Genomic DNA, 22,938 nt, shown 5'->3' with positions numbered 1-22,938 from the left:
GACAGGTACATGCAATAAAATGAAACTAGACCACAAACTTACACCATACACAAAAATAGACTCAAAATGGATAAAGGACTTAAACATAAGATGGGAAACCATAAAAATATTAGAGGAATCCACAGGCAGCAAAATCTCAGACATATGATGAGGCAATATCTTCACCGATACAGCTCCTAGGGCAATGGAAACTAAAGAGAAAATAAACAAATGGGACTACATCAAAATAAAAAGCTTTTGCACAGAAAAAGAAACCATCAACAAAACAACAAGAAAGCCCACTGCGTGGGAAAACATATTTGCCAATGTTATCACCAATAAGCGTTTAATCTCCAACAGTTACAGGGAACTCATACAACTTAACAAAAAGAAGATAAACAATCCAATCAAAAAATGGGCAACAGACCTAAATAGATACTTTTAGAAAGAGGATATAAGGAAGGTGAAGAGACATATGAAAACATGCTCAAAGTCACTGATCATCTGAGAGATGCAAATCAAAACAGCAATGAGGTACCATCTCACACCTGTCAGAATGGCTATTGTCAACAAATCAACATACGACAAGTGCAGGAGATGATGCAGAGAAAAAGGAACCCTCTTGCACTGCTGGTGGAAATGCAGAATGGTGCAGCCACTGTTGAAAACAGTATGGAGTTCCTCAAAAAATTAAAAATGGAACCTCCATTTGACCCAGTAATCCCACTTCTAGGAATATATCCCAAGAAAACAGAAACACCAAACAGAAAGGATATTTGCACCCCTATGTTCATAGCAGCACAATTTACAATAGCTAAAATTTGGAAACAGCCTAAGTGCCCATCAGCAGATAAGTGTATTAGATAACTGTGGTCCATCTACACAATGGAATACTATGCTGCTGTAAAAAAAAGAAAGAATTCTTACCATTTGCAACAGTATGGATGGAACTGGAGAGCATTATCCTAAATGAAATAAATCAGTCAGAGAGAGATAAATATCACATGATCTCACTCATTTGTGGAATATAAAGAACATCATAAATTGATGAACAAAAATAGATACAGAGACAAAGAAACATGGAACAGACTGTCAAACTGCAGCGGGAAGGCAGAGGAAGGTTGGGGTCAGGTGATAAGAGATCAACCAAAGGACTTGTATGCATTCATATAAGTGTAGCCAATGGACACAGACACTGGGGGGTGAGGGCATGTGTCGGGGGATAGAGGAGGCCAGGGGGAGGTCAATGGGTGAAAAAGGAGACATATGTAGTACTATTTGTAATACTTTAAACAATAAAAAGAAAAAAACTATTGGCACTGAAAAATGAATTCTCTTCTCCTTCTGGCATCCCTATGATGTGGATGTTGGTATGGTTGATGTGAGCTAGAAGTCTTTAAACTCTCCTCAGTTTCTGTTTTTGTTTTTGCTGTTCTGATAGGGTGTTTTCCTCTATCTTCTCTTCTAAATCACTAATTTTATCCTCTGCATCATCTAATAAACTGTTGATTTCCTCTAATGTATCCTTTAATTATTGTATTCATTGCTGACTGGTTATTTTTTGTTTCCTATCTCTTTGTTAAAGTTCTCACTGAGTTCATCTACTATTGCCCTAAGGTCATTGAACATCCTTATAACCAGTGTTTGAACTCTGCATCACATAGATTGCTTGTCTCCATTTTGTTTAGTTCTTTTTCTGAAATTTTATCCTGTTTTTCATGTTTCTTTGTCTCCTCATTTTGACTGCCTCCCTGTGTTTGTTTATAGGTAGAACTGCTGTATCTCTCAGTCTTGGTAGAGTGGCTGTAGGTAGTATGTGTCCTTTTCCTTGGTCATCTGAGCTGGGTACTCCATTGGTATCCCTTTTGTGGATTGTATGTGTCCTCCTGTTATAGTGGAGCCTTGATTGCTGCTGTGACATCACTGGGAGGAATTGATTCTTAAGCTGACTGGCTATGAGAAGTGAGTATGACTGTAGCAAATGACCTATTTGTTGGGGGTCTGACCCCACTGAGTGGGATTTGCTTCAGCTGGGCCCTGGTGCCTACTAAGTCCATCCTTTTGGGTATGTCATTTGTGGAGCTGATTGGGTGGTGCCCTGGTATGTTCTAAAGCCAGGCACCAGGTGTGTTGGTTCTGGGACCTCTGGGGAGGAACTTTGGTATAGGCCAAGTCCAGCCACTGCCTGTGCCTGATTCAGGGCCACCTGGTAGGAGCTGCAAAGTGATCTGTAGTTTACTGTCACCTGTGCTGGGCTTGGAGGGTGCTGGGAAAAGGTAAGCTCTGAACTGAGGCTGGCTGCCACTAGTGCCAGGCTTGGAGCTATTTAGCAAGAGGTAAAGGATATACCAAGTACAGCTGCTGACTGTTTGGGATTACTGGGCCTTTGAGATGTTTCAGGAAAGTCCACAGCATGAGGTCAGACAGGCTGTTTGTGTGGGAAAGCCTTCAAACGAGGTTTGGTCTGTGCACTCGAGTTGGGTAGGGTGGGGTCTCAGGGAATCACCAGGATAGGGTGAATGATGTTAACCAAGTTAACAAGTGCCTGCTGGCTTTTGGGGGGAACAATGGTGTTTGCCAGCACTTACATTCCAACAGAGAGCTGTCCTGACCCCTGACCTTCCAGCCCTCACCCTGAAGCTTGGGAATTCAGCTCCTCCCCAGATGTCACTGGTGGTTTTCGAGCTGCTGCCCCTGTGGTGGAGCCCAGAATGAGTGAGTTTGTGAGTAAGTCTGTGCTCAGACCCCTCAAGAGGATGGATGCCTTGGTCTCCAAGAGCCTTCAGTCTAACTCAGTTGCAATCCCTGCTACTTCTCTCATACCGATCTCTCTCTCTCTCTCTCTCTCTCTCTCTCTCTCTCTCTCTCTCTCTCTCTCTCTGTCTCTCTCTCAACATAACCTCAGTGAGGATTAAAAAAAAAAAAAAAAGAATATTAGGTTTCCAAATGAGCCTTATCCAGTGCCTAGCACTTAACTGGTGTTTAGGGAAATATTTGGGGGGGCGGGGGGTGAAACCGGCTTGATTTGTCTCTTTAACCCAGGATGCCTGTGAGCTGCTGCCATCCTAGATATATGAGAAGGAATAGGTGGGTAAGAGTACTGGATTGAGAGTCAGAAGTCTAGCTGTAACCCTAACTCTACCCTTAAGTAGCTGTGTGACTTGGAGTAAGTTGCTTTACCTCTCTGTCTCTCAATTTTCAGTTATTGTATATAAGATATCTAACATGGACCCAAGGTGCTTATGAGGTACTCAGTGACTATGTCTTCCCTTTTCTAGACCCTTCTGGAATGTATGTACTCACTTTATATATCAGAATATCTTTTTGTCCTCCTTCTCATCATCGTCACATCTTTGTCAATCCCTTTCCTGGCTGAAACAAAGCCTCTCCCCCCACCCCACCTCCCCCAACCCCGTGTGTGTGTGTGTGTGTGTGTGTGTGTGTGTGTGTGTGTGTGTACACACAGAAGATTAGAAAAAATCCAATGAAAGAGGAAATCCGTCTAATACTCAGACTACCAACTTATTCTATGGTGTACCCTGTTTTCTCATCATTTTTATCTGTGGTCTTTTTATTGAAGGCCTCAGACCTGAAAAAAAAAAAAAAGTGGGCTAAAGAATCTCTTATAGGAAGTTAATCTGACTGATTACATTTCCCAGAAATGCAAAGGATAACATCAAAGGGCTGTTACAAGTCATCAGGGAGGAAACCTGTCCTGATGGAGGCACCTGACAGGTGAGAGCAACAAGGAAGTATCTGTGAGTGACCCCAGAACAAGGGGGATAGGGGTGAAGAAGTGGGGACAGATTCATCAGTGTTTTCTCAGGAGCCCAGTTCTTAGCTTTCATTAGCTGCTTCTGCTTCTTCAACTGCTTCATTAACTTGAGCAGAAGTCGTTCAGGGTAGCTGTTGGCTGGTGTTTTCTCTGGGAGAGAGCTAGGAGACTGCCTATAATCACTCCAGTTAGCAGTTGGCATCTTCCCAATCTGCTTTCTGGCTTGGACTGGCTCAGTCTTAACATTTGCAGAATCTGAGGCAATGCTCACAAATGAGTGCAGATTATATCCTTGCCCCATGTGGGTGGGCTTTGGCACCAGCTGGCGTAGTTGAATATCTCACACTGAAGCCTGTGAAGACCAGCCCCAAGTACCACTGCTCCTAATGAAAGCAGCTCTGCTCTCTAGCAGTTACTGAAGTGCAAAGCTATGGGGGAGCAGAACTCTGAATGTGGCCTTAGGCAGGGATCCAGCCCAGAAAGCAGTCATTAGTGGCCTGTGCTATGAGTAAATGTTCCCTGGGAGGTTAAGACATGAGCTAAATGAAATTATGATGATAATATCACCATAATCAACTACCTTTGACTGAGTACATACTCTGCTCCAGGCACTGGGCTAAAAACCCTTTGAATTCATGTCCTGTCTTTATACAACAGCCTGTTAAGATAGATATTAATACCTTTTTACAGTCGGATAGTTGGAAGCTTAAAAGATGAAGTAACCAGTCCAAGATTACACAAGCTCAGTGGCAGAGCTAAGACTACTGACCCCAGAGCTCAAGCTCTTACCACTCACTATGCTAGTATCTGTTCCGCCTTACATGACGATTGGACAAAGAACTTTCCAAAGGTTGCATGTGCCAGAAGCAGGTGGGAATAATGAAGGTTGTGAGTTCTAAATTCCATACCCCCATGGATTAGTTATACAGACTGACCTCTAAGAGACTGGAGAAAGAAGGTTTGGCTCAAACTGACCCTTATTCAAGAGGCAGGTTTAGTGGCAAGCTCTGCGCAACCAACTACTGTGGTTCCACTGATCCCTTCCCTCAGACTCCATGGTGTTGTCTAGGAAGATGAACCTAGCAGCAGAAGGTTTAAAGAAGTCAGGAAACATGCAGTCTGAGGTATGTGGAAGATGAGGGAGTAGGCAAATTTCCAGCCTTGCTTTGATGTGGCTGGGATGTTTGTATTACACATGAGCCTCATCTTTTTTTCTCTCTCTCTCTTATTTTTTTTTTTCAAGCCCCAACTGCTCTAGTCATTTTTTCTCCCCTAACTCCCTGAAGGTATAACTCTATCTGCTGCCTTCCAGCTCAGTCATGGACTGAGTCCATGGGGGTGAGTCAGTATGAGTTCCGTGCTTGTAGGTGCAGAACCACTGTACCTTCTGTCCACCCTGGCAGGTTGTAACATTTACCATCACCCACTTTGAGACTTGGTTTTTATCAAGGTACCCTTACCTATAAATACCTCTTTGTTTTCTTCTCTGCTAGATACATCTTCCTATTGTTTCCAATTCAATAATTATTTTACCTGCTCTCTCTTCCCAAGCAGTTATATTCAGAGAACTACTCCATTCTCTGGAAATTGGGACCTCCCCAATTTCTGAATCCAATGCAGGACACATGAATATGTAGAAATACATGTCTGTGGCTGCTGTTCCTGGTCCTTTTAGTCAGAAAGACCTGACTGCTCTATTAGTTTTTAAGTGCCTTAAAGAGCGGTAGGCTGGTGTGGTGGAAAGGGCACTAGACAGCATAGAGGCCAAAGCTGCCCTAATTCCTGCAAAAGAAACTGCTGACTGGGAATAGAGGCCTGAACCTGTCACCTCAGCCTGGTGCTGGGAGGCATGGTCTGTACTGAGACCAAGGCCATGTGGTCACTAACCACTAATGCTTCAGGAGTTCTGCTGGTGGGGCCTTGAAGAATCTTCTCCAGAAATCCTATGCTTCCTTTAGGTTCCCCCAGCACTGATCCTTCACTTCCTTGTCCCTCCTCCTTGTGACAGCTACCTCCTCCTCCCCTCTCATCCTCCTGGTCTACAGTGCTTCCCACCCCAACAACTCTCCCTCCCCCTTTTCTTCCAGCTGATGCAGCCAGCCATGCTTTCTCCGGTCTCTCCTCCTACTCCCTCCCCCCTTGAATCCAGTCCTGGTTTCCCAGAAGCCAGCCTCCCTTTCCTCTTTGCCCCTCCCCCCTCCGCCCTGCAGGTGGCGACTTGGGGTGGTGGTGTCAGCTGGTCATCAACCCAAGCTGGCCCAGTCCGGGCGACTCCAGATCTCGCTGCTGCCCGACCCAGGTAGGACTCCAGAAGCTGGGGAGGCGGGCAGGGTACAGCTGGCAGCCTCCCGGAGGACAATGCACCCAGCTCTTGGCCATCCCCGCTCGGTCTCTGTCTTGTCCTGGTCCAGCTCTGTCCTGCCGCTCCCAGCCGCCACCGGGTCGCAGCCCTTCTTCCTCCAGGGGGGTTTCCCTCGTGGCGGGAGAGGCTCCGGCGACAGCAACACCAGCACCAGTGCCAGTACCAGCCTGGGGGAAAGCCGCGGCGGGAGCAGCGGTTCCCCCAGCAGCAGCACCGGCGCAGAGCGGGAGGACAACCACAACCAGAGCGTCAGTATAAGCAAACCACTGGTTCCCACTGCCGCCACTGCCGGGATCGCGGGACCCCTAGCCCCAAACGCTGACCCAGCAGCGCGTGTGGCTTTCTCCTCCTCGGCCGCCACCCCCTCCTCCACGCCCACCTACTCCTGCAGCATGACAGCAGCGGACGTCAGTGGGAGTGCTGCCAGGGGCATCTTCAGTGGGGGTGCTGCCGGGAGTGTTGTGGGCCCCGGGGCCCGCTTGGCTGGGGTTACCACCGGTGGCGCAGGGACCAGCAGCGGCGCCTCCTGCTGTTCGTGCTGCTGCTGGTGTAGCCACAAGGCCCTGGCACCGCCAGACTACAGAGGTCAGCATCACAGTGGCGGCTGCGCCCCTAGTTCGGGGTGTCGTTGGGGCTACCAGGCACTGTCCGTGGTGCTGCTTTTGGCACAGGGAGGGCTACTAGACCTGTACCTCATCGCAGTCACCGACCTGTACTGGTGTTCCTGGATTGCCACCGACCTGGTGGTGGTGGTGGGCTGGGCCATCTTCTTCGCCAAGAACAGCCAGGGCCGTCGGGGCAGTGCTGGGAGCCATCACCAGCACCACAATCATGCCTCGCCGCCCCTGCACCTGCCCGCTGCTTCCATTGGGGCTGCAGCAGGGACCAAGGCTCACGGTGGCTGCAGGGGCTCCGGAGGTCCAGGGGGTGGTTTAGGGGCGGCTGAGGCGGTGGGCGAGTTCGCCTTCGCCTACCTGGCCTGGCTCATCTACTCCATCGCCTTCACGCCGAAGGTGGTGCTCATCTTGGGCACGTCCATCCTGGACCTCATTGAGCTGCACGCACCCCTGGGCACCACAGGCTTCCGCCTTACTATGGCGCTGTCGGTGCCTCTGCTCTACAGCTTGGTGCGGGCCATCAGCGAGGTGGGCACTCCCCTGAGTTCAACAGGCCCCTTGATCCTGCAGCCCCAGCAACACCGCGCCTCGGGATGTTTCCTAGGCACGTGTCTGGATCTGCTTGACAGCTTCACCCTAGTGGAGCTGATGTTGGAAGGCCGCGTGCCACTCCCCACACACCTTCGTTACCTGCTCATCATAGTTTACTTCCTCACCCTCTCCTCGCCCGTGCTTTGGCTGTATGAACTCAACGCGGCAGCAGCCGCAGCCGCAGCTTTATCCTGGGACCAGACTCCTGGACCTGGCAGCTGCAGCCGCCTTCTGCGCCTACTGGGCGGCTGCCTGGTGGACGTGCCCTTGCTGGCGCTGCGCTGCCTCCTGGTGGTGAGCTACCAGCAGCCCCTCTCCATTTTCATGCTCAAGAATCTCTTCTTCCTTGGATGCCGTGGCCTGGAGGCCCTAGAAGGCTGTTGGGACCCTGGAAGTCCAGCTTCTTCCAGTCGGGCTTCTTCCAATCGGGCCCGAGGGTGCTACGGCGCTCCACCCTCTGCCCCGCCTCCACTGCCACCTCCACCACCACCTCAGGGAGGCTCTCAGCTGAGTCACTGTATCACAGAGAACAATGAGGCAGGGGCCCATGGCTATGTCAACACCCTAGATGTGGCCTCACAGAATTAAGGGGAATAAAGGAGGTGGGGCTTGCTTTTCAGTTGAGAGACCTCAGCTCCCTTGTCCTCTAACCTTCTCTCACCCAGGTTACATCAAGATTTGTTTAGAAGAGGTAACTGTTGTCCAGCCCATGTGGCTCTAGTGGTTGAGCGTGGACCTATGAACCAGGGAGTCACGGTTCGATCCCCCATCGGGGCACATGTCCAGGTTGAAGATTCAATACCCAGTAGGGGGGTGTGCAGAAGGCAGCTGATCAATGATTCTCTCTCATCATTGATGTTTCTATCTCTCTCTCCCTCTTCCTTCCTCTCTAAAATCAATATATATATTTTAAAAAAGAACAGGTAACTGTTAATAGAGTTAAGGGCTAGTGTGTCCTTTTGCACTCCTTGGGTCAAGACTGCTTGGAGGAAGACCAGTAGCTAATAGTGAGGGAGGAGGGTCCACTCACTCTATTCTCCCTTCTCCATGCCTGACCCTAATTCTCACTTCTAAGAGTCTGGATACCTCTGCTTCTTGCTTTTGCCACCTCTAACCTAATTCCTAGCCATTGTGTGGAGGAGAGAGGAATGGAGGAAAGGAGGTGCCCAGGCACAGGGTGCTGGGCCTTAGGCCTTCTGTCTTACTTAGAAGTGCCAGCTTCTCTTAGGCTGTGGTTAGTGACCATTTCCCATGCCTTGAAATTGACTCAGAATCCACTGTCCCCTCATGTGTTTATTGGATTTCTTCCAAATGGTAGATGCAAAGTCTATGTCTCTATGTACGTGTAGTATTATTTTCTTATGTCTACCTTGTGGCCCGTTGCAATCAGTAGGAGATCTGGGGAGGCCCAGCCCACTATACCACCACCCTCCTTGTTCCTACCTAAACTTGTGGCAATAAATTCCCAGAAAGAGCTGGGCTCCTGGGAGCTGCCCAGTTTCTCTTCTTCAAGAGAGAAGCTCACCCAGGATCTTCCTCTCTTCTCAGCTTATGGAAAAGAGAGTGTCAGACGATTCATATTCTAAGGACCAAACTGCACCCTTTCTTGGGTGAATGGCATTTCTACCTCCATGCTTTTGACTTTTGTTGCATCAAGCACTGATGCTGCTTGCAAAAAATAAAGACAAAATACTTGGCAGTTGCATTCAACATGGTCACTGGATCCAGGTGGGATTTTGATGTCAAGGTTGTTACAAGGTCTGTGGAGTATCAGCCATTGGCTTGGCTGTCTCTCTCCCTATGCATCCATATCTCTTTTCCCACGGTTTGTTATTGGCTCGGTCAGATCTTGGCTCAGAACAGCACCCTTTGTGGGGTTCCTGGATAGATATGAAGTTGGGTCTCTCATGGGCCCACCTGTCCTCCCTGTAGGAAGTTTTGTGAAGACCAGAAATGGTGGTGGTCATTTTTGTCCTTTGCTCTGTTAAGAGAATCTCCAGGGAAAATGCAGGCTTCATGGAATAGGGTAGGCAAACCCACCACTGCCCAGTCTTTCTCTCTGGTATTCCTCTTGTTGAGGTTGATGAGAAGGGACATCCAGGGGTTTCCCACTAATAGTCTTAATGTGGGCATCACTCTTGGAATCTTGGAGGTAGAATAAATAAGAATAAGTATTTTTAGGGGAGGTAAGAGTGCAATTGGAAACAAGACCAGGAAATACTCTCCTCCACCCCACAATAGGATAGAGGGGTGAAATTGTAAGAATTTTTGTTTCCCTTTCACTTTCTTATGCTCGGGAAGTTCTGTGTGGTGTAGTAAACCTGGGACAAAGGATCAGAAAAATCATGGATTGTAGTTTTGACTGTCACTTTTGCTTTCTGGGCCTCAGTTTTTTTTACATGGGATCACTTTTTCCCAACTTCTTGGGGGCTTGGTGACAGAAAACACCCATGTGGACAGAGACACAAGAGGGGCTCATGGATTAACCAGATACTCTCACAGTGGGGAACAATGGAGAAAAAATGTTTACACTCAATGCACTATCATGCTTCCAACCCCTCACCCTACCAGGTCCAACATAAACTGGTGGAATTTTGCAGCTAATTGGTTTTTCCTCTGTCTTTTCTCCTTTCCTTATTGACTCCTCTTCTTTCTCTTTGAATTTCATGTGCTCAGAGTTCTGGGGCCCAGACCCTGGGTGGGCCCCAATAGCTACTCCCTCTGTTTCCTCATTCTCCCTCCAGCTTTGTTGCTTTCTGCTACCTAATCTCAGTGACTGTGAAAGGACTTCACATCTGAACCATGTGCAAGCCCCTGGCTGGTCCCCTACCCCACCCCCTTTTTACTGTTCGGATGGTATTCTCCCCACTGAATGACTGACTGTAAAAATCTGAGTGCTATTGGGTTTTCTGGTGAGAGGCTGTGTTAGGTTCCCATGAGCTGCCAATTCCCTAGATACATCAAGAAACTGATAGATGGGGGGATAAGGACACATATGTAATACCTTAATCAATAAAGAAAAAATAAAACTGATAGCAAAAGGGCCAATTCTGGTAGATTTGTCTGCCCCCTCCCCGCCCCTCCCTAGCCATCCTCTTCCAAATATTTGATGCAAGCACATTGTGTTCAGAGGGTTAGTCCCTCCCTTCCTTCTGATATGTTTTCCTTGAGTGCTTTTACTTACTTCCCTTGCCCCATTCACAAGAAGAAATTACCCCTAAAGCTTCATTTTTCTTGCCTTCTAGGAGCATCTGCATTGTAGGAGTCAAATTGGAGATGTTCTCTATGGGTCAGATAAACAGGAGTGCACTTTCTCCTGAGGTTGAGGGGAAGCACAGTTCACAGCCAGGAACCCAGGTTCAGAATTCACACTGCCTGCTTCTAACATTTGAGCAAGTAAGCATGTCCTCGCTCTGAGCCACTGACAGCTTATCTCTTTTAAAAAGGGGTTGGACTACTAGACCCTCTAAAGTCTGGTCTAATTTAACATGTCCTAACTCCAATTTCATGTGCTTTTGTGGAAGAGCTAGCTTGCAGTTAGAGCCTGGAAGAGGGAAAGTGGCACCTCACTAGCATTTATCATGTTTCCCCCCCTTCTCTTTTTACAAATAAAAACAGCTTCTGTTCTGAAAATAAAAACTTGAGATTTATGACAAACTGCCTGTGTGAATCTTTCCTGTCCAGGTTTCCTTACTAAATTCTTAAATGTCACTGTGACATTTGTCACCATTTTATATATCTGTGTTAACATTATGAGTAAACCTTGGTTATTTCCTTCTAGTGGCATGCTACTCAGGGAGGCAGTGTGGCTTTGGCCTTGACCTGGTGTCTAGCCAGGTTTTCTGTAGGCAGAATTAACTCAGATGCAGCCTGTGAGTGATTTCCCCAGCTATCCAGAGCTTTCTCTACAATTTCTTTCTAAAAATAACTTACCAAAGGGGGAAAGACTGAGAACTAATTTTTAAATACTTTGCACTTCTCTATTACTCTTGCCCCTTCAGAAGCATGAATCCTTATGTATGAATGAGAACAAAGCCATGTTTTTGTTTTGTTTTTTTGTTATTATTTTGTGAAGTCTAAGACAGAACATTGAGTCTGAACAAAAATAAAATTATAGTATTTTTTGTTGTTGTTGTTTTTCTTTAGTACAGAGACAGCCAGCACCTTTCAAACCACTCTATGTTGTTGCACTATGATGCTCTGGCTGTTCCAAAGTTATAGCATGATCAGAGCCTGGTCACAAGCTTTCTTTGCCTCCAACTTGCTATGCCTTTGGGCTCTCACCTGACCTCCTGGAATGTTTTCATTCTTTATAAAACAGGAGCAATATTACCTACTTTACAAGGCTGTGGTAAGAATTAAATGAGATGACATGTGCAAAAATGGTCCTTTTCCTGAAGACATTTATAATCATAACTAGGGGCCAGATGCATGAAATTCATGCACAGCGGGTGGGTCCCTCAGCCCAAACTGCACCCTCTCCAATCTGGGAGCCCTCCGGGGAGCTCTCTCCAATCCAGGAGTTTCTGTCTGTCTTTGCAATCATATGAGTAAACTAGTGGCCTAGTGCACAAAATTTGTACACATTAAAAGGGGATTAATTAGAGGAAATATTTTAATATTGCTATTTGCCCTTTCTCTATAATAGAAGTGTCATAGATGAAAGAAAGTTAGTAAACTGTATATGAAAATCTTCCTCCTGTCAGAGTCAGGGGCGCACGACAGGACCCAGAGTCAAGTTCCCGCCCACACACATGTGCCTCAAAATCACGTGAGACCCAGACCAGGCCAGCCCCCCCCCCCTTGGGCTAGATCCAGACCCAGCCGGTCCCACCCTTGTCAAGCCCTGCCAGGTGGGGGGCACAGCCTCAGGTCCCCTGGCCCGTTGCCGGGGCAGGGGCGCGCCTTGAGGTCCCCCATCAAGCCCTACCAGGTGGGGGATGTGGCCTGAGGTCCCCTGTCAAGCCCCTCCAGGTGAGGGGGCATGCCTTGAGGTCCCCCATCAAGCCCTACTGGGCAGGGGGGCACAGACTCAGGTCCCCTGGCCAGGCGCTGGGAGGGGGATGCAGCTTCAGGTCCCCTGTCAAGCCCTGCTGGGTGGGGGGCATGGCCTGATGTCCCCTGGCCCGGGGCAAGGGGAGCAGCCTGAGGTCCCTTGTCAAGCCCCACCAGGAGGGGGGCATGGCCTCAGGTCCCCCGGCCTGGAGCCAGGGCAGGGGCACTGCCTGAGGTTGCTGGTCAAGCCCTGCCAGGCAGGGGGTGTGGCCTGAGGTCCCACATCAAGCCCTGCTGGGTGGGGGGGCAACAGCCTGAGGTCCCCCAACCTGGCACCAGGGTGGGGGGCACAGCCTGAGGTCCCCTGTCAAGCCCCACAGCGGCGGGGCAGGGGGAGAGGGGCACAGGTGCAGCCTCAGGTCCCTGCTGATTTCTCATTAAGGTTCATTAGGGGAACTTGGCCTCTGTTGTGGGTGCAGACATTTTGTGTTACAGAAACCCCCACCTCCGCTGTGGGCACTGCCATCTTTGTGGCAGAGTGATGGTCAATTTGCATATCCCCTCTTTATTATATAGGATTGTCTGAGACCCCAACCCAGTTTGGTTTTGTGCTCACAGAATAGTAGAGGTCTTTTTTTTTTCTTTGCTCCATTGGTGGAGATTTCTTAGAAGTTGCAGGATACCTTCCTTTTAACTTTTCCTCGACACTGACTTTACTTATGTCTCTCACCTTTGCTTTCCCTCCATCCCCCACCCACAACAGTAACTTGCTCCAGGCTCACTTCGCTCTAGTGTCTAGGAGATCCCGCAATGTGTCTGCCACCAGAACTCTGATTCCCAGTATTCCTGGTGCTCCCCGTGCTCTGGGTTTCTCCTTCCAGTTCAGAGGCAGCTACCAGAACTATGATTCCCAGAATTCCTGGTGCTCCCTGCACTCTTGGTTTTCGCTTCCAGTCCAGGGGCTGCAAAAATGAAAAGGACTGAGAACTTCAGCTGCCCCAAGGCCGGGCTGACAGGACCAGACACTCTAGTGGCGTGCCCAGGACCCTGGCTGCTTGGCACCTGCACACGTATTCCTGGAGTGGCTGGGGGGCTGGAACACCCTCCGCGTTGCCACGGCGAAGTGTCGGGTGTCCTGCCCCGCCCTTGGCCACTTGGCACCTGCGTGCATGCACACTGCCCACAGGCCCGCCATCTTTGTCGGGTTAATTTGCATGCTCACTCCTGATTGGCTGTGGGCATCATGAAGGGATAGTCAATTTACATATTTGTCCATTATTAGTATAGATGAGGGGACAAAATTTACACAGGAAAGAATTACAGCACAACCTAAGGCCATACCTTCATTCCTTCCTAAATCTAGATGTAAAATAAGTTGATTAATTTGACTAAGCATGTTACAAATATTTATACATTTCTCATAGTTAAGCATGCAAGCTCTCATTGATTTTGGTCAGCTAGAGCATATATGAGGCACTTTGGGAAAAGTGAAGAAGTGTAAGCAAGATCTAATTATGAATGGGCCTGACCCTGCAGTTCTGGCCCTAATGAGGAGCATGGAAATATATCTTGTGCTTGATTGTGTCAGGCCCTTGATGCACATTGGGTTATTTCATTCTCACAGCCACCTCAAATTAGCTTCATTTCCATTTCCAGAGAAGCTTGCTGAATACCACACCATAGTTAGGAAGGGATCCAGATCTGAATCCAGGTGTGTCTGCTTCCAAAATCTGTACTCCAGGTAGCCTTCAGACTTCAGCTGTTAACAGGTTGAACTTATCCTTCATTAAAGCTATGCAGTTCTTAGGGGACTGTCTGGGGGGGGGGGGGGATAAAATGGATACATATGTAATACCCTTTGTAATACTTTAAGCAATAAAAAAAAAAGCTATGCAGTTCTGGCTAAAAAGCAGGGGCTAATTTTCATATTCTGTGTGAGTGCCATGGAAGAGGGATTGAGCAAAAGATAACTGGTGAAACACCATGTCAGTGCGCAGGCAAAAGTGGGCACCAGCCAATTTTGCCTCCCTGTCTCCTTTCTGCTCTCTCATCCTCTCAGGGCACTACAATCTTCTTCCTCTCTTTTCAGAAAGGAAGGATCCAGTAAATTAATTTATACTAAAGTGTTTATAACCTAAGGGGTCATTCCTCCTAGGGAAGGAATCTAGATACCTGGGTAGAGAGCAGGCATATTGGACAAGATTTCTTTGTATCCTTCAAATCATGAGAGAGGATGAACATCTCATCTATCTTCCTCTAACAGGCAAGCTGGCTTAATAAGGTGCCCTGCTTGCCTTAACTAGCCTAAATTGACAGGATGAGAGTGTGGACCCAGTGCCAAGATCTAGGAGCAGTAGTAGGGCATGGAGAGCTCAGGAGAGGCCAAAAGAAAGGAGGTGAACCTGGAAGCCATTTAGGAGTGATGTTGGAAGCACTGAGTGGGAAGCAGACATTGGACAAGGGTCCCATCTGGCAGAAAGCAATAGAGTACAACTTCACAGCCCATGGGCTGGGGGCAGTTGCTTTATTTTATAGTCTTCTATAACATATAATATATATTGTTTCTATTTTCCCAAAATGAGCATATTCGCTCAGACAACACATTTGTTGAGCTCTTAATATCTGCCAAGTATTAGGTCACACATTACTTTTATAATCTGAAAAGGTAAACATGTGGTAAAAAGAAAAGAAAAGAAAAGCAGTAGCAAGAGGAAAGATAATCAGTACCCTGGGTTCATAAACTGCTCTGGCCCAGAATCAGGTTAGAGCTCTTCTCCTTGCTCAGAGGCAAAGAGACCTAAAGACACCTCTGGACTCCTTACAAAGGCAGCAGTATGGGAAGGGTGGAAAGGCCTGGACCGACATGGTTATGGCTACAGTGTGTCCAGTGTTACCTGGTGTAGGACACCACCTAAGTCAGTGGTTCTCAACCTTCCTAATGCCACAACCCTCATGTTGTGGTGACCCCCAACCATAAAATTATGGTTGCTACTTCATAACTGTAATTTTGCTACTGTTATGAATCATAATGTAAATATCGATATGCAGGATGTATCTTCATTGTTACAAATTGAACATAATTAAAGCATAGTGATTAATCACAAAAACAATATGTAATTATATATGTGTTTTCTGATGGTCTTAGGCAACCCCTGTGAAAGGGTCGTTTAATCCCCAAAGGGGTCGCGACCCACAGGTTGAGAACCGCTGACCTAAGTGCTTCACATGTATGTTTCATCCACTCTTCACAAGACCTCTGTAAGGTAGGAATTCCTGCTGTACCCATTTTAGAGACAAGATGAGACCTGTGAACCCTGACAAAAAAGACAACTACTAAGAAAGTCTCCTAGTGGCTAACTGGGCTAAAACAAAAATAAAAATAGCCTAGCAGCCATTTCTACACAGGGGCCTCTTATACAAACTATACTTAAGGGAGAAGCCTGCACTGAACTGCCTGCCTGCACTGTTTCTGCCATCTGAATCAACTATTGTAAAAGCTCCTGGAATCCTATTTTAACCAATAAGACTGAGGTTTTTCCACATACAATTGGAGCTAACAGCTCTGACCAACCAGAGTGGCTCTATTCTGACCATCAGGGCAGTGAGTTTTGGACCAAGCAAACTGGGAGGATATGAAGTCCTCATTTGCATGATGACAGATCAATCAGGGGCCTGGGGTGGGGACTTCTATCTATATAAGGCAGCTCCCCTCTGGCTCTAAAAGTGTACTTTCCCTACACCAAGACTGAGTCTCCTTTGCTGAGCTAAACACCAGAGATGTCTTGCTGGAGCAGAGAGCAGGCCAAAGCAGAATGGAGCAAAGCAGAGCAGCACAGCACAAAGCAGACCTGCATAGAGCAGAGCTATCTGGCCTGAGAAGGGCCTGGCCCCAGAACTGTCCTATAGCTGTGCTGTATCACAATTGAGTTGTTTTGCACTGAGTCAAGTTTCTTTCTTCACTGCACCACAAATTAGGGAGTCCTGTTGCTGTTTAATTGGGGCCAATGGTGATCATCAGTTGGCAGGCTTAAGAAAGATATCTTGATTTAAGTCATTTGGCTGGCAAGCAGCAGAGCCAGGGGCCTAAGTTTGTGTTAACTGTCGTCGGCCTTCTTTGAAGGACACTCACTCTCCAACACACCTAACTTGAGGCCCAGGGCCAGGGCTGAAACACCAGCTCTGCATTTTACTCTGAGTTCAAGTATACTTGGGCCCCTACTGTCTTGAAGATCCTGGAACAGAACAGATCTGGCTCTCCCCCTGACTTATTTGGGAATGAGAACACCAATTGCTGGGCCTAAAGGTCACAGGATAAAAATCACCCATAATACAGCTTCTTTTCCCTTATGCCTTATTTAATACTCGAAGATCAGCAGGAAATAAGTGAAAGCCATCATACCCTGGCATTCGGAGATCCCAGCTCAAATTACTATATGAACGTTTAAGTGACTGAACATACCCCCTCAAAACTGAAACACAGCTGAGGGCCTTCCTAGGCAGAGAAACTGGTGTATAAAATCAGTATAAGCAGCATTATATCAAGCAATGTCCAGACTGCCCACTATCTAATTACACCTCCCCCCCTCCACCCCCCCCCCCCCAACTAGGATCAAGACAGCTGGCAGAAAAAAATTATGGAAGTCCACCCAAAGCTCAGAGGCTATCATTGGACAGCAGTCACAGACAGCTACTCCCCTGCATGTTTGGTCACAAGGTTGACTTCTGCCCACCTTGAGCCACCTCTGATACAGTCTATTTAGGAGCAGAGCCAGAGAGGTGGGAGAGTCATAGCTTGGAGGACATCTGTTCTTGGAGGGGCTCTACTGGCCACAGCAGGGTTTTATTTAGCTACTAGAGGCCCGGTGCACGAAATTTGTGCACAGGGGGTGGGGGGAGGTTCCTCAGCACAGCCTGCACCCTCTCCAATCTGGGATCCCTCGGGGGATGTCCGACTGCCTCTCGCAATCTGGGACCACTGGCTCCTAACCAGTCACCTGCCTGATTGCCCCTAACTGCTCCCCTACCAGCCTGATCTCCCTTAACTGCTCCCCTGCTGGCCTGATCACCCCTATCTGGCTCTGCCTCACCCCACACCCAGGATGCAGGATTCCCTCCTCTGGCCGGTCACAGGCACTCAGGACCCCAGCTGCCACACCTCAGGGGACCGTGTGTGGGTAGCTTTGCCCAGACCGCAGCCACAGGTGCCCGGGACCATGGGGCAGGTGGCTTGTCCCTCTCCTGGGCCACAGACACAGACACTGGCATCTGGGACTGTAGGGCAGGCAGCTTGTCCCTCTCCCAGGCCACAGGCGCAGGCGCTGGCACCCAGAACCACAGGGCGGGTGGCTTTTCCCTCTCCCGGGCCGCAGCCTGGCTGGTCCCCATTCCTCTCTCTCGAGCTCATTTGTGCCTGGCTGGTCCCCATTCCTCTCTCCCCAGTTTATTTATGCCTGGCTGGTCTCCATTTCTCTCTCCTGTGTTGAGTGTCTAAGCAGTTCCAACCTGAGAGAATGATGACCATTTGCATATTAGCTCTTTATTATATAGGACTAGTAGCCTGGTGCACAAAATTCATGCACATTAAAAGGGAATTAATTGCCCTAACTGGTTTGGCTCAGTGGATAGAGCATCGGCATGTGGACTCAAGCTTGGGTCCCAGGTTCGATTCTGGTCAAGGGCATGTACCTTGGTTGCGGGCACATCCCCAGTGGGGAGTGTGCAGGAGGCAGCTGATAGATGTTTCTCTCTTATCGATGTTTCTAACTCTCTATCCTTCTCCCTTCCTCTCTGTAAAAAATCAATAAAATATATTTTTTTTAAAAAGGGAATTAATTAGCAGAGATATTTTAATATTGCTATTTGCCCTTTCTCTATAATAGAAGTGTGAGGGATGAAAGGAAATTAGTAAAATGTATATGAAAATAATATATAAATTTATTAATAAATAAACAGTAACAAAAGGATATAACAACAGAGGGATAATATAAAAACGACCAAAACATGATATGAAAACAACAAAAACATGATATAAAAACAACAGTGATGCAAACAATGACTGATAAAGTGATTAAACTTGTTCTAATATCTCCCTGTACACCATTAAGAGTTAAAACACTTTCAGACTGCTTGACTAATTTCCCTTGTGATGAAGTAATTAGAACTTTAACTGTAACATCACATGCTCTTCAAACTCGAGAGAAAGCAACATATAACTGACCATGTGCAAAAACGGGTTCAGGTAGGAATATGCCTACTTTGTCTAGAGTTTGTCCTCGTGATTTATCAATAGTCATCACAAATGCTGGCATCCTGGGAAACCGTCGTCGAATCAATTTAAATGGGAGGCCAGTGTCAGATGGGGACAAATTAATTCTTGGAATCAGAACAAGCTCTCCCTCTGCAGATCCTGTTAATACTTCAGCTTCAATAATGTTAGGTCGTAATCTTTTTTTTTTTTTAAATATATTTTATTGATTTTTTACAGAGGAAGGGAGAGAGATAGAGAGTTAGAAACATCGATGAGAGAGAAACATCGATCAGCCGCCTCCTGCACATCTCCCACTGGGGATGTGCCCGCAACCCAGGTACATGCCCTTGACCGGAATCGAACCCGGGACCCTTCAGTCCTCAAGCCGACGCTCTATCCACTGAGCCAAACCGGTTTCGGCTTAGGTCGTAATCTTTTGATAATAAATCTGGTACCATTACAAAGACCCCATTTACTATTTAGATTTCTCAATAGCATGATGATTGCACCCACTTTCAATTTTAATTTATGACACGGCATTCCCAAAGGAGTAATACTATTAAGAAATTCGATGGGAAAATTTTCCTTTTCAGCATCATCTGTGGAATCAATGGAATCATCACTCAAATATGTGTGAAAATCTCCCTCAGGTATATCCAAATTTTCTTCATTTAATTTTTGTTTTTGTTTTTTTTTTTTTTTTAATTAAATCTTTATTGTTCAGATTATTACATTTGTTCCTCTTTTTTTCCCCCCCCATAACTCCCCTCCTCCCAGTTCCCGCCCCACCCTCCGCCCTCACTCCCCACCCACTGTCCTCATCCATAGGTGCACGATTTTTGTCCAGTCTCTTCCCACATCTCCCACACCCCTTTCCCCCCTAAGAATAGTCAGTCCATTCCCTTTCTATGTCCCTGATTCTATTATAATCAACAGTTCATTCTGTTCATCAGATTATTAATTCACTTGATTCTTAGATTCACTTGTTGATAGATGCATATTTGTTGTTCATAATGTGTATCTTTACCTTTTTCTTCCTCTTCCTCTTCTTAAAGGATACCTTTCAGCATTTCATATAATCCTGGTTTGGTGGTGATGAACTCCTTTAGCTTTTCCTTATCTGTGAAGCTCTTTATCTGACCTTCAATTCTGAATGATAGCTTTGCTGGGTAAAGTAATCTAGGTTGTAGGTTCTTGGTATTCATCACTTTGAATATTTCTTGCCACTCCCTTCTGGCCTGTAAAGTTTCTGTTGAGAAATCAGCTGACAGTCGTATGGGTATTCCCTTGTAGGTAACTCGGTTTCTTTCTCTTGCTGCTTTTAAGATTCTCTCTTTATCTTTTGCTCTTGGCATTTTAATTATGATGTGTCTTGGTGTGGTCCTCTTTGGATTCCTTTTGTTTGGGGTTCTCCGCGCTTCTTGGACCTGTAAGTCCATTTCTTTCACCAGGTGGGGGAAGTTTTCTGTCATTATTTCTTCAAATAGGTTTTCAATATCTTGTTCTCTCTCATCTTCTGGCACCCCTATAATTCTGATGTTGGTACGCTTGAAGCTGTCCCAGAGGCTCCTTACACTATCCTCGCATTTTTGGATTCTTTTTTCATTTTGCTTTTCCGGTTGGATGTTTTTTGCTTCCTCGCATTTCAAATCATTGACTTGATTCTTGCGCTCCTCTGGTCTGCTGTCGGGCGTCTGTATAATATTCGTTATTTCATTCCGTGTATGCTTAATTTCTCGTTGGTTCCCCAATATAAGATCGAGGGTCTTATTAGTTTTCGTGTAGATCTCATTAAGTTTATCGACAGCTTCTAAACAGTTCTTGAGGGACCTTAAAAGTGTGGTTCTGAACTCTATTTCTTCCATTGACAATTTTGTCCTGTTTCTTTGTCTCCGCATTTTGTTATGCTTCCTTGGTGTACCCCCTAGTGGTCTTTGTTCGAAGTCTTATAGTTAAATCTTGATTGTTGTAGCTAATTCCAGGGAGGGTTTGACCTCCAGGCCAAGTGGCTATGAGAATCAGCTGTGTCAGCAGTGAGAGAACTTCTGTCCTCTAGGGAGGTGCTAATCTAGCCTTTGCCTGAGGCTATCTGGCAAATGCCTTTGCCTGAGGCTATCCGGCAAATGCCTCCGTGCAGGGCTTGGGCGGGGCGGGTCGCACAGGATCAACAGGGTGGGCCGGAGAGAGCAGTTATGGCGGCTCTCAGTCCTGTCCCCAGGGGCTCTGCCTCTCTGAGTCCCAGCACCCGCTGCAAAGCTGGGAGAGAAAGCTGCACTCGCTCTGACCGAAGCCAGACAGTCCCGCTTCTCCCGTTTGAGTCTGGGTCCCTAAAGACTCGCCCGGATCTGGTGCTCAGAGTCTGCGACTCCCTCCCGATTGAAAACAACAACCGCGCCCTCCGCCGCCAGCCCGCTCCGCGCACTCCGCACCTCAGAATTTGACTTCACCACTGCGCCTCCTCTGAGTGTCCGTGTGCGTTTCTCTTTCCTCCTAGTTGTAGGACTTCCACTCAGCCAGCGTTTCTGTGGTTCTGGGTGATGTCCGTTCCGTGTTTTAGTTTCACTTTTGAAGTAGTTGTTCAAAGCAGCAAACTCCGGCGTTAACCTATGCCGCCATCTTGGTTCTCTCCTCCCCTTCATTTAATTTTTGAACATGCTCATTTTTTGGACAAAGAATTGCACGTCTAGATATATTTTTAATATTATGTATAGCAGTGGTTCTCAACCTTGGCTGCACATTAGAATCACCTGGGAATCTTTTTAAATCCTGATTCCTGGACCTCATCCTCCAGAAATTGTTTCTTTGTTATGGGGAGGGGCCACAACATTAGTAACAAAGAAACAGAATTTCCAGAGGATGAGGCCCAGAAATCAGGATTTTAAAAAGATTCCCAGGTGATTCTAATGTGCAGCCAAGGTTGAGAACCACTGATCTATAGATATAGTATTTCCAAAATTAGCTTCAATAATCGATCAATTACAAATCATTTCACTTCCCTGCTCTGCTTTGAGGGTGGGTTCCAGCCTGAAACCTCGCCCTGAGGGCGGGTTCCTGCCTGAACCTTGCCCTCCAGGAAACAGCTGGGGGAGGGCACAGCCATTTCCAAGACGACTGCTGCAGGACTGACTTCCTTCTGGTTGAATGCACTTCTGGCCGTGATGTTACACCCAGGGTTTTTATATAAGTAGATTAAAACTTTATTGTGGGGAGCCGCTAGTGTTTTGGACAGGTTCAAGCCTTGGACTGATGAGAGCACACAGTGCTCTCATTGCCAGGTGCAAGTCCCAGCTTGGAGGGCAGGGCCTTCCCAGCACAATTATAGCCAACAGCTATAGTTGTAAGCTTGAACCTATGGTCCCAACATGTGGCCCCACATGCCTGAGTGATGTAGGCTTGATAGAGTTCAGGTGCATGTAGTTGAGTAGGATTGAAACCCAGGAGAATGTTGTAAACATCTTGGTCATGCCCTTACTTTGCCTTGTGGCATCTGCTATAAAATAAAGACACAGCTGTGGGCATGGTTGCTGTCTCTCAGAGAAGCAGCATCCCACTGAGACCTGGCTTTCATTCTCTTGTCTGTCTTTTCTAAGCCTTTCAGCTGCCCCCACTCAGGTTCACCCTTGGCCATCCTGGCACGGCACACCTTATAAAGATATGCCGCCACGCTCTGAGGGCGGGTTCCTGCCTCAAACCCTGCCCTCACCAGAACAGCTCCGGGGAAAAAGCTCGGGGGAGGGTGCAGCCGTTTCCAATACAACCCCTGCAGGACTGACTTCCTTCCGCTTGGTGGCCAGACTGGTCGTGATGTTACACCACCCAGGGTTTTTATATAAGTAGATGGTTCAAAATAATGCAAAAAGAAAGGTCTGGCTTGCTTTGTAAATATTCTTGAAGCACTTGGCATTTGGCTGACAGCAAACACCACACTCAGATTGACAGAATTTCCAGCACTATGATGACCAGTGTGAGATTTGGGAGCTCTAGGGATTGGGGAAGGAATGTGGAAGCAACAAAAGAATGACATTAAAGAAAGGGTCGCCCTAAGCTAGTTTGGTGCATAGGCCTGTGGACTGAGTCCCAGGTTTGATTCTGGTCAAGGGCATGTACTTTGGTTGCAGGTTCTATCCCCGGCCCTTGTCAGGGCACATACAGAAGGCAACCAATGGATGTATTTCTCTGTCTCTCCCCCTCCTGTCCACTCTCTCTAAAAATCAGTGGAAAAATATCATCAGGTGGGGATTAACAAAAAAAAAAGAGAGAGAGAGAGGGTCAAGAAGCCTGGGGAACTTTATGATTCCATTTATATATGACATGTCCACAATAGACAAATCCACTGACGGAAACATTAATGGTTGCCTAGGGACAGGATGGT

The 22,938-nt window shown here is 47.2% G+C and overlaps 2 protein-coding genes across 2 annotated transcripts in view; both read left to right on the top strand.

The window, feature by feature from the left end:
* HDHD5 (haloacid dehalogenase like hydrolase domain containing 5) overlaps window positions 1–22,938 on the top strand; it is a 331,796-nt gene that overhangs the window by 112,350 nt on the left and 196,508 nt on the right. The window lies entirely within an intron of this gene.
* On the top strand, window positions 6,082–10,311 carry TMEM121B (transmembrane protein 121B). The gene has a single exon (XM_059681065.1). The coding sequence runs from the start codon at window positions 6,113–6,115 to the stop codon at window positions 7,910–7,912; it is 1,800 nt and encodes a 599-aa protein (XP_059537048.1). The 5' UTR covers window positions 6,082–6,112; the 3' UTR covers window positions 7,913–10,311.

The sequence above is a fragment of the Myotis daubentonii genome, chromosome 2 (genome assembly GCF_963259705.1).
Source record: "Myotis daubentonii chromosome 2, mMyoDau2.1, whole genome shotgun sequence".
Lineage (NCBI taxonomy): Eukaryota > Metazoa > Chordata > Mammalia > Chiroptera > Vespertilionidae > Myotis > Myotis daubentonii.
Note: the sequence above shows the minus strand (reverse complement) of the source record. Positions and strands in the feature narration are given on the sequence as shown.